At 35.0% G+C, this 13,089-nt stretch overlaps 1 protein-coding gene across 1 annotated transcript in view; it reads right to left on the bottom strand.

Annotated features, from left to right (window-relative positions):
* The window catches only part of LOC106463460 (ATP synthase subunit b, mitochondrial-like), a 37,881-nt gene extending 33,001 nt beyond the window's left edge, over positions 1-4,880 (bottom strand). The window contains exons 1-2 of the mRNA XM_013923491.2: positions 4,676-4,880; positions 3,016-3,064 (exon numbers count right to left, since the gene is read on the bottom strand). Coding sequence (XP_013778945.1) covers positions 3,016-3,064; positions 4,676-4,700 — 74 coding nt within the window. The 5' untranslated portion in view covers positions 4,701-4,880. The remainder of the gene's footprint in view (positions 1-3,015; positions 3,065-4,675) is intronic.
* Between the last annotated feature and the right edge of the window lie 8,209 nt (positions 4,881-13,089).

Genomic DNA, 13,089 nt, shown 5'->3' on the forward strand with positions numbered 1-13,089 from the left:
AAATTTCACATGCAAAATCTTTATAACCTCCAGATAATTATCAAACATTTTTAAAAGTAAATAACTTATTATTTTTATTCTGTTATTTTCACAATCGATTCTCTGTACAGGTTTGGTCAATTTGACTGACCTTGTAACCACCATAAAAAATTATGCTTTTTTCGTCTTAGAATGACTACAAAATATAACATAAAAACACAAATGTTTAGTCTAAATAGCTCAAATCTCATAACATTATGCATTTATATATATTTATAATTTTAATCACACTGACCTTCAAGCCATGCCTGGTTAACATTACAGAAGTTGCAATGATGCAGCGCATGTGCACTCATGTTACTGTATCCAAGAGCATAAAACTGGCCTTTACAAAGTGACCTTTGTTGGCTGTGTTTCAATGGACTAGTATTTTCTAAAATAGTCATATTTCAGTTATAATACATTATATATGTACATACATTATTACTATTTAGAAGGTTCTTAAACTTATTTTTCTTAAAACACAGACAGGAAATAAAGAAGTATAACAAACAATTATCTCTTCTAGGTATGACCTTTGTTCTTGTTTGCTACTTGTCATAGGTTGCTAATCCTTATCAAATTTTGCACGTGGAGAATGTGAAATTAAGTAATTTTTTTAGGTTTTATATACTATATACATATATATATATATACATTTTGAAATAACCAAAAAATCATGGAATAGTATGAACACTCATTTCATTGTCCAGCAACAAGAGATATGCAATGGATGATTGGAAGGCATGACTGGAATCCTTATTTTGGTGAACCCCTACCCTGTTGGTCTCGTTTGCAAGCTTACCATGGTTGAAGTATGACCTGTTGCAGACCTCTTTCTTAATGGTCCTAGGACCCTAAGTTGATCCATATTCTTTTGCTTTCCAATTCCATTATACTAGGGCTCAACATTAACTTTAAACTGTCACATATAATAGGTAAGAGTCAATTTTTACCTGTCCAAAAATGTATCAACCTAGTACATATGTACCTAGTACTCTGATGATCAAGTAATTCTTGCAAGTAAAACTACTTGCTTTTCACAATGAAGTTTTCCCCAACTATCAACTACCAATCACTAGAGCTCCATGTTATTTCATAATTCAAAGGCCTAAAACAAAAATAAGAGGATCAAAGGAAAAAAATCATCATACACTTCATTCCTGTGTGTATGGTGTTCAAACATATTGTTAGTAAACCTTTATGAAACATTTGTATAGATCAACAGGGACTGACAATATTTTCATTTGCATATGGTCATTTGAGTTATTTTACAAAGTTTCAATTAACCCTTTCACTATGGGTTCAGTCCCAGGGACTGACCTTGTAACCATTTTTTGATTGTTATAGTTTTCTATTCTCTTTCTTAAATTACACTGGACAACAAAAAATTTGCTACTGGAAACTCAAGTGAATCACGGTAATTTGATGGTGCTGATTTAAGAAATTTTTCAGAATTCATCCACCACCTCTAGATTTTGAGTTATTGTAATATCTCAATATTTTATCAGCACAATGTGAAATACCATGTAATCAACTCAGTACAATAGATTTATGCTGTGAAATTAAATTTACTTGGACAGTTTAATTAGTAAAAGGCATACATTTTTGATAACTTCAAACACTGACTATTGTATTGGTGTAAAATTATAAATATATTATTCACATATGCTATTTGTTTTCAATATAATTGTAGAGAATTGCACCACTTTTGTTTCATTCCTATGCTCATCTGCTCTATCAGGGAATCATGAAAACCTCACGTGTTTAGTTTTCTAGAACATTCGAGAAATTCCTCAACTGAGCATATAATGGGCAGAGTCAAACACCTCTCACTCAGTTGTCCGATCTTCTTCCTTGCATTATACTTGCTTTGTTTTTTAAAATCTTTTAAACTCTAGTTCTATAAACATAAATTCTTATATATCTTTTAGAAAATCAATATAAATGCTGGCTGCCTAAAGTTCAAGTCCAAAAATCACCCAAACAGTTTCTGCTACATTTGTGGAAAATATATTACAGTTTTGCAAATGAAAAATATCACAAACAAGATAAAGGTAGTTACTACCACTATTTGTGGTGTAAAATTGGTGACCAAGAAAATCATTGGACTCCAAACGTGTGTTTTGTATAGTTTGCACATCTAGCTTGACACAGTGGCTGAATAAGAAGAGAACAAGTATGTCATTTGCAGTTCCCATGAGATGGCGTGAACCCAAAGATCATCTAACTGACTGTTATTTTTTCATGACTAATATTTCTGGATATTAAGGAAAACTAAATAACACATTAAATATCCATCAGTAAATTGGGAAACAGAAGAGTTATCCTGTGAAGAGAACAATGAACCATCTTCATCCTCTTCATCTAGTAATTCCTGTGGCACCTCAACATAAACTGCCTCATCTGATCACACAAGAAGAACTAAATGATCTAATTTGTGACTTGTCTCTATCAAAGCAGCATGGGGAACTTCTTGGCTTTCATTTATAGCAATGAAATTTATTAGCTCCAGGAACAAGAGTTTCAATTTACTGAAGTCACCATCAAAGTCTTGCTTCTCACACTAGCATGGAACATACTTTATGTTTCTGTACAAATGTTGATGTACTAATGGAAGGAATTAGGTATTGAACATCATCCTCAAGGATGGAGACTATTTTATCAGTTTATCTAAAGTTAGTCTGAAAGCTGTACTTTTGGACAATGGGAACACTAAGCCATGAATTCCTGTTGCTCATGCTGTGAATATGAAAGAAACATATCAAAGCATTCAGATTAAACATTCTTTAATGCAATTTTCAATGAATAAATAGTTATTTTCATGGTATATAAGAATATTTTGAGTAAATCTATCATAACTCAAAAATTAGAGGTGATCAGTAATTTTCAACATGATTTTTTAGATTAAGCATCAAATTACTCAGGAATAGTTTAATTTTTTTCTAGTAGCAGAGAAAATTTTTTGTTGTTGCCCAGTGTTATGTTTAAACTTACCTAAACTGACTGACGCTCAATGTTGGAATGGCATGCTGCAGGTGGTTTCCTACAAAAAGAACATAGCTTTAAATTATTATACAGAAATAACATTTTATCAGTTATACTACTATTTTTTATATTTTTTTTATATACAGGAACATATTATTCATAAATAAGTTATTACCATTCACTGAATGTCAAATTTAGAGCTCTGCACAATGGGGGAAAATGTTTTACTCCTTAAACACTATATCACACACAAAATAAAACAAAATAATGTAGTATTATTGTGTTAACAATATTGGTAACTTCTCAATGCTAACCACTGTAAATATATATATATATATATATATATATATATATATTATGAAGATGGTATGATACATGTCAGTTTAAGTTACCTGTGTAACACTAATAAAATTTTTAGTACTTTTTACATGAAAGGAAACACTCGGCAAAATAATCTAGCACTTTGGATTAATCATTGTCGAAAATACAGTCTGAAAGTAACCAAAGTATAAGTCAAATAAAGTAAATATCTTCTGTAATATAAAAGTTTTAATTATTATACCTTACAAAACTTGAAATCTAACAGGGAATAAGTAATAAAACATCTGGAATTTAATCAGATAACATTAGTTTCAATGTGGTGAGAACACTTTAAATTTTCAACTGGGAAGTGAGGCCTAATTAACAAAAGGATCATATCTACTGACTAATTTGCTCCTTGATACTTTTATTTTTAAAGAGGATGTCTGGAACATTTTTTCACATTGCATTATGTAAATAAGACTTCTGAGTGCATAGTTAATTTGAATTAATCAAGAATTTTGTTAGTTAGGTATATGGATCATTGGATGGGGTATCTCATGATGATAGGTTAAGGTATGTTGAGAAAATATGGATAAAAACTGATCTTACCGAAGTTTACAAGATCATCCAGGGGATTAATAGCCTTTTTTGTGCTATATTCTGACAACAATAGGACATAAATTGATGATTTAAAAAGACAGGATAGACTGCAGTTAGAATAACTCTGGAATAAGAGTTTGAAAGTAAAATGGAATTGTTAATTATCTGACAAAAATGAGTGGGTGTGCAGGGACAGCTTTAGTGAACCAAACTGTCCACAGTTGTGTCTAAGTTTATCCTTACATTGTTACTTTACTGAAGAGTTGGTCGATATTGTAAAAAATTTGTTTTTACTCTTACGATGCTTAATTTAAATAACCTAATGTTAGTGTTACAATTTTTCCTACCTTCAAGTTGAATTGTTTCGTTAATTATTATTACTATTTAACTACTAAAATTTCATTTCTACTTTTCTGTTTTCACGACTAACTAACAACTTGTCGACTCTTAACTTAAGTTCTACTCTATAGTTTGACGTTGAGGCTATGCACATTCTAGATCTAAAAAAAATCTAACTTAGTCAGAACATATGAACTTTAAAGAAGAGTGTATTAAATTTGCCAAACTGATTGCAAAGTTTAATTTTAGTTTCGCTTAAGTGTAACTTCCTTAAATTCTAAAATTTCAAAAGTAAAAACATACTTTATCTGATCGGAATTTTAAATATTACTATTATAAATCAGGACAGTAGTACCACCGTACTAGCACTGCTAGTAGCAGTAATTTAGAAATGTTATTCATTAAAATAAAGCACATTTAAACTAACCTCGAAGGGCAAGGCGTGAAAGCATTTTTCCGATTAGTTAGACTTAACCTACAACTTTTAACTGAAATTTAATTCGCACGTTCTTCCTTACTGCAGAAATAAATCTTTTCAACTTCGTTTTCTAACCACCCTACAAAGGTCAAAACGAACAAGCACTACAAGGAGCTAATAAGATTCCTACTCTCGAACCTATCGCTAATTAGTTTGCTTTCAGGTGGCACTGTAAAAAAACGTATGGAAACGAGAATAGTTAATATTACATATTTATTACGTTTAAAATATAATTTTTGTTTGTCGTTAAGTGCAAAAACTGAACAATAGGATATCTATACCGTGCTCAACCGCAGGGATCGACCCTTGAATTTTACTTTATAACACTTCAAGCTTATCGCTGAGTCACAGGAGTGGAGCTAAAAGGAAAGGTTAAATAGTTTGTCATATTTTTCTTATGAAATTTATATTTATCGTATTTTAAATTTAACTTATTAATACTTTTATTTAAAAAACAAAAATTTGTTACTGCTTAATACTTCTGAATTACACACATTTTTTATATGTAAGCCACACATATCCACATAAGTATTATATACTTACTACATTGTGAGATAGGAATTTCTCCTTTATTTCTTTATTGTTTATGTATTATAGTTCAACTACATTTTTATTTCCCTTAAAAACGCTAGATCAACTGATTTCTAGTGTATATTAAGTATTTAGCGAGTCATTTTTACATTTAATGGTTTATATGTTTGTTTTGGCGCAATGCTACACTATAGGCTGTTTGCGCTCTATCCATCACGAGGATTTAGTTTATTTTGGTGTGTCCCATAAATATATATATATATATATACAGTAATGAAAATAGTTATGGTAGCACATACAGTCACAAATAATGAGTAAAGGCAATTAGATGGTGAATTTAATTTATTAATTGTAAAAACTATATATATATATAGCACTAGTATTCAGCATTTGAGTCCTTTCTCTAGCCCCCCCCCCCCCAGTGGCTCAGGGGTATGTCTGGAAGCTTTTGATGCTAAAAACAGGGTTTCAATACCCGTGAATGGTACAGCACAAATATTTGTGTAATATTGTCCTGTACAAGTACTCGCAATCCAGTCAACTTGTTTGGTCACCTTTTGACCTTCTCAGTAAGATTAGTTTGCTGGTTCGCAGGTTCTTCTGAATGATAGTAAAGTTAATTAAAGTAAATAATAATAAAATTAATAAATAACTGGTGTTAAAAAGTAAAATAAATAGTAATGTGGTATTGATCTTTGCACTAATTCTGATTTGTAAATATCTTACTTCACTTACCTAAACTAGTTCACACCATAACAACTGTTGTTTATGCAAGTGAGGATATATAGCGTTTCAACCACTACTGTGTCTGTTGCAAGGTCCAAACAGTCACCACTCCATCAAGACATGAAGACCTATCGCTCTACACTTCACGACCACAGCGATTGCCCTCCCACGGGAGGACCACCCTCGCCCTCCTACGCTTCAGTCTCCCCAGTCATTATCGACGGGATCCCGAAGGATTTCTCCCTACACGAAACCGACACATTCATAATAGAACACAAGCCCAACGCCTCCATAGATCCTACCAAGACCAGGCCTTTACGTAGGGGTGGAACCCTCATACAACAACTCCCGCAGATCTCGATTACCGTAGTTCACTACAGAATTCCTTTTACGCATGTTACCTGTAAACCTTCTAGATCAAATACGCATCTCTTTTCTGTCTTTCTCAGGAGCGACGACCTTTCTATCACTACAGAAGAAATAACGCCAGCTTTAAAATCAACCACGAAGTACAACATTCACATAGTCCACCAGATCCGTTCCAGAACCTTTAGCAATCCCACTCATTTCATAACAATATTAACACCGTCCAAGTCTACAGCTGAACACATACTGATTAACAGTTTCTTATACTTCTTCTTTCATTTTAGAGCACAACAACTACGCCGACGTCTAGCTATTCTGTAGAACCAACCCAACATGCCTATACCCAAATGCTCGACTCAGATCAATGCTACTCAGATAGCCAGCAATGATTCACCATCTAAACACTTCCTTCAGTACAACTGCTCAAGTGCACTCTGATCTAAACTCTACTAAGACTTTCAAACTACTCAGAAAACAGAATGAAAAAAGACTGAGGTACATGCACCATGCTGATGTGCTAGGACAACATTTACAGAATCAAACTATACCCAAGTCCCTTAATTTGAATCCACCAGTTACAATAGGAGCTAACGACAAATTGTTTTGATCATAGTGAAAGAAAATTCTTCATTCCACCTCACTTACACTTATAAAACTCACGCAAAACTTCTGCAAATCCGCAATTGACAACCTGGAAAAGAAAATTGCTGCTACAAATTCCGAGAACACAATATGTTCCATTGAACAACAAAAACTTGATGCATTTATTAACAAAACAATAAAGACTTTTGTAAATAACGCGAAAAGCAACAACAACAACAAAAATACACCATGATCTTTCACATAAGGACAAAAGTTTCTCCTATTCAAGCCACAATTTCTGTTTACAACAAAATATTAACTTTAAACAAATTCATATTAGTGCCATCTGTGACCTCCTGGTTAATAACTCCAACAATGTAAACATATACATTGTGTCTCTCCTAAAATAGATCATACTTCTGTTTCCACTAGCTTCTCCATCTGATCAACACAAATCCAAGAACACTTCCAATGTCGTCAACCTGTTCTCTAAAACACTAACTGAAGCTCAACACAAACTTCTTAGTAAAGGTCTTAATTTTTCTCCTACTCCTAAAAACATAGATATTTTTGAAGCCATTTCCGACCTCCAAGAATTTGCACGCAGATTAAGACTTCGAAATTTTTTTCAGAACCAAACTACTGAAAGAAATAATTTCGACTCACAGTTTAAAGAAAAATCCTTCTGGTCACTCCCAGCTAACAGGGAATCACATCTAGAGCGTTTTATTACTGCAATTGAAAATGAAGTAATTCAAGCTATTAACTCTAACTCAAAAGTACGAAACAATCTCTCCTATAGTGAACATTTTGCTCTAATTTCACTGAAACACGAAAATGAAATTAATATTAAACCAGCTGATAAGGGCGATACCACTGTCATTCAAGATAAAACTGATTATATCAATGAAGCATACCGACAACTTAGTGATACAAACCACTATAAAAAGATAGATTTGGACCCCACACCGCAATTTGTTAAAATTATCGAAGATATACTATGTAGTTTACGGAAAAGCCAACACATCAGTCGTGAAACATTACAGTTCCTTTCACCTAAACACCCACTTCCAAGTCGCTTTTACATGTTACCAAAAATACACACAAACCCAATTTCAGCATTTCACAGGCACGGTTAGGACATTTTATTTTGCGCCCTGGTCGTGAAAGTGGGTTTTCTCGGGGTACCCTCCTCCCCCAGCAGCAAAATACTTCGGATCCTATGATCGCAATCCACCCTGATCAATCACCATTTATTGGAGTACTTGTCAAAAATTTCCAAACTTTTGGTCATGCCTTGTCTTCACTTTTGCTTCTCAAGATTTAGTTCCAGCTCATGCACGTACACACATATGTATTAAATTGCATACATATGTGTTTTTCATCCTGTTGTCATAATCTTTCCCACATGCAGGGTGAAGGAGGATTTCATTATCTTCGAAAATCCGGGAAACTAATTACTTAGATGTACTCTCGAATATTCATTTGATTGGTCCCTCCAAAATACCTCCCGTGCCTTGTCTCTGTTGGATTCCTTGCTTAGAATTCGAACCAGTCAGACGTGTTCAGCCATGCTTTCCTTTGGTAAGACCATTGCCGTCAATATGACGTCTCTGCTGCCGATAATTTTCGATGGGCTACCCCATGACTTTTCTCTTTGTGGAGTGGTGGACTTTATCTGCAAGTACAAACCACAAGCCAACATAATCCCAGAACGATCCAGAAGTTTACGAAAAGAAGGTACACTCCTCCAGCCCAAGACTTCTGATGACCTAAGCTACTTAAGCTAGCCATGGAACTCTAATCTACCCATAACATGCCAACCTCCAAAAAGCAGTGCCAGCCTTCATACAGTTTTTCTACAAAATGTGGACCAATTCTTCACCACTGAAGACATCCACCAAAGCCTTGAAAAAGATTCGCACTCCAAAATTCACGCTGTCTATCGAATCACATCAAGCAAAACAGGAATGCCTTCACATTTTATGAAAGTTGTTATGTCATCCAAACAAACAGCGGAATTCATTCTTTCTCATGGTTGCTTCCTTGACTTATACCACTTTAAAGCAGAAAAAAACATATCACAAACCTCGACCACCTCCAAATCAAACCATTAGACCTTCCACGTATTCTCCATGCCAGCTCCACAAAGCACCCTTTGCCAACTAGGAAACTCAAACCCACAGTACAGAAAAAACAACAGTAAAAGATCAGCGTACTCAGCCAACGCCTAATCAAAATAATACATTTCAAAACAAGTCAACCCAAACATCGCTTGCATGAAGGAAAATAGTCATCCAGACCCAGCCGCCATCGGAAGACCACATTCAACTAATAACCAATGACAACACCCAACAAACAAGTCTTTTCCAACATCTACGTTCGCTCCCATTCCCAAGCCAGAAACCCCCGCCGACCACTCGTCATCTAACTTATAGATGCTTCCACTGAATCTTCTCCACTACCGAAAGAGCAAACTGACAGGCCTCACATCCAGTCCTCTTTCTTCCGTCGCTTCTCCACCAGTGACAACAAAGATCCACCTTAGACAGACTATTCATCCGCCAAAGCTCCTTCCTCAAAGTAAATTATAACAAGAGGAATACTATGTCACGTGAACCTACAGTCACGCCTTAGATTCTTCCCTCCACCACCTAGTCGTTTTTAATATCTTCTAAGTTTAATTTGCACTAGTTAGATAGACTATTTGGCGCTTTACCAGTGAAAGTGGGTTTTCTTGGAGTACTACCGTTTCTTCCCCATATCACAATCTAGGCATTTGATTTTTAGATCCCCCGCTGCCCTGATGGACCAGAAATTCGACATGGGTCATTTGTTAGAATACTAGACTGGCCACACAGAAGTTATAATGAAACAACATGAAGCGCTAATGTCACGAATTCTCTTTACCGCCCTTACCAGTATTTTGATTTGACTTTGCCTCTTCTGTCTCGCCCAGATCCAGCTCATAAGCCCACGCGGAAATGTTTTTCTCGTTTATATTAAATTCCTCATGTTCGGGGCGAAGAAGAGCTGTTGAGTCTTCGAGCACCCCTGGGATTTTGTGTTTAAGAGCTGTTCTTATACACCCCTTCTCAAAATTTCCTTTAATGCCCTTTATCGCATCATATCGAAGTATGTCTGTTGTATCTGAGCCGGCCTGATTAGCCCTGGTATTGAGCGAAAGGTATCAATAGCACTAGATTTGGTAGATATGGTGTGGTTGACATATTATTAAACATTCTTTTTTGCTTTCATTCATAAGTTCTTAGAATTTACATAAGCCCATAACGCCTCTAGCTTTTTCATTTAGAGACTTTATTTAGTCCAAACCGTGGTTGCAAGTGTTTCATCGCCCTCTACCGTAAAGATACCGTTCCATCAAATTTGCTGTATGGTAGGGCTCACTATCTTGCTAGAAGACGAATCTTCGTGTTCCTGAGGCAATGGCATGATGGATCAGAAACTGCACGTACTTGTTAGTTGTCAGGGGGCCATCATTCCCCATAAGTTTTGTTTAGCTCACAAACAACAGTGACTGATATGTAGCCTCAAACTTGTACTGATCCTTCACTGTGCTGCACTGTAGATGTTGTACATTGACTATAATACCGTTTTCCTTGCTGACGTCGAACAAACTGTCGTTGATTGTTGACAAACAATTCAAACTTGGGTTTATCTGTAAATAGCACAAGTCTCCAGCTCAGCTCATTGCACTGTTTGTAGTCCGTTGCTCCTTTCAACCTTCTGGATTTGGTTACCTATTCTTAGTAGCAGTTTTCGAACAGCTACACGTCTATTAAGACCACTTTGTGCTAATGTGCATCTTACTGATATGGAGGTAACGTACAGCAAGGATGTTGACAAATTCTTTATTCGACCGTAAAGAACATGCCAAGAGATATTTAACATCACTTCTGGAGAGTTTCGGTTTCTTATCTCGAACAGTGCTGGTTGCCGTACCTTCATCATAATCATTCATACATAGGGTTTGCCACGATTTTTCACAAGGAGGATCCTTGACCAACCAAAATTTTGACTTCTACACATTTTTCGTGCGGTGTTTCTGATCTGGGAGCCATGACTAGAACACACTACTATTACTGGGTGTATCATGACTGCCTGTATTGTTATCGGCTTTATAGTAGTGTGAAACTTTTTGGTTGGTTGGATGACAAATATGGGAAATGAAATAAAAACTGAAAGAATTGTGAAACAAAGCTGCGGATATTCTCACAACCTATATCAATGCAGAATTAATCATAAATAAGCATTTAATCTATAATCAAGCCATTACTTTAAGATGTAAGTCAAATATAACAAGGAAGGAAATGTAGATCTTTTGACGCTCTAACTAAATAATTAGTGACTAACTACTGTGAAAGAATAATAAATTAATTACTTTTCATATTCTATAGCATCGAATATGATACTTTTAAAAACAATATAACCATCATAAGCCAAACTAGAGTTGTGTTGCTAGCAAAGGCTTTTTTTTTTAAAACTAGAATATTGTATCATACAAAGCAATTATAAAAACTGAATAAAAAATGTTAATTAGGAAGCAACATAACATATAGCATTTTAAATTAAAAGCATGAGAGGAAAAACAACAATATATTAATTTTTTTAAATAATTCTAATTAAGCTTATTTTAAATATTTTTTTCGTGATAAAAGAGATACAATATTATGGTTGTCTCAAATACTGTGGGTTTAAGTTATTTTATTTATTTATTTGTTTTAGAGAAATAGAACAAATTTGAATATCCACGTGAATTACTTATAAAAATGATTTTTTTTTGTATCTGTATTTATAGCAAAGCCACTAAAGCTATCTGTTGTCATCTCTAATTTAAACTACTGGTTAGAGGAAAGGGAGCCAGTCAGTAGTACTCTAGCGCCCCTATCCATGACGAAGGATTGACTGTTATTCGTATAACGTATCCACTGTTTAAAGTCCGGGGAATATGTTGAAGTATCGCACGGATTCGAAAGTGACTCGCCAGTTCCGAAATCCAGAGCTCTACCACAAGGCCAATGTACACCTAATGATTTTTTTACCCGATTGTTATTATGTGTTAAAGCACTGCTTTAAGAAACTGATTTGTTTAAAATTCAAAATCGCAAAAATCACAATCTTTTATTACGTATTAATGGTATAACAGTTGTTTACATCTTATTTTTTCGTTTTTGTTGTCTGTTTGCTTAAAACAGTTTATAATTTTATATTTATATCTATACTCTCATACTACACACGAAGTTTGTTATTTTAGCTAAAATAAAGTCTTGCTTTGTGAAAATAACTTCTAAAAAAAGGCAATCTGAGAACCGATACATCAACAAATTGTCTTTACTTTTCTAGCGACATTTCTCTACAAACACTAAGCATGGACAACGACGTGTTAATAGTCGTTGAATACTTCACAAAATAAATTGATTAATGAGATTCCCTCTATCCCTACCTATCTAGCGAAACCACACCCAATTACTACATCATTACATGTACCAGTTTGTTTTGTTTGTTTTTACTTTCGCGCAAAACTACACGAGGGCTATCTGCGCTAGCCGTCCCTAATTTAGCAGTGTGAGACTAGAGGGAAGGCAGCTTGTCATCATCACCCACCGCCAACACTTGGGCTACTCTTTTACCAACGAATAGTGGGAGTGACCGTAACATTATAACGCCCCCACGGCTGAAAGGGCGAGCATGTGTGACGGGGATTCGAACCCACGACCCGCAGATTGCGAGTCGAGCTCCCTAGCCACCTGGCCATGCCGGGCCTACATGTACCAGAAGTGAGAACTGAGACAACAGCAAGTTGGGTTGCTTTTGTAATAGGTGGAATTTGAAACTGTCGTTCTTCTACAAAGACCGAGCAGGAATAATAGTGTGTGCCAGAAGTCACCGGCTACGTCATAAAATAGGTAGTGAAATATACTTTGAGAGAATCAATATGTTTGCTCATGCACTTACCGGAAATTCTACTAGCTAGTTAAGAGTTAATTAACTCTGAAGGACAGTTCGCAAATTCATGTCAATTGCTGGGAACTTTGGAGAAATAGACATTACCGTACCATTCCTATTCAGAAGGACTGTCCGAGAGATGATATGGTATTAAAGTTGTTAATGATAATAGAAATTACTGGAATGATTAT

The sequence above is a fragment of the Limulus polyphemus genome, unplaced genomic scaffold, assembly GCF_000517525.1.
Source record: "Limulus polyphemus unplaced genomic scaffold, Limulus_polyphemus-2.1.2 Scaffold1413, whole genome shotgun sequence".
NCBI classification, from domain to species: domain Eukaryota; kingdom Metazoa; phylum Arthropoda; class Merostomata; order Xiphosura; family Limulidae; genus Limulus; species Limulus polyphemus.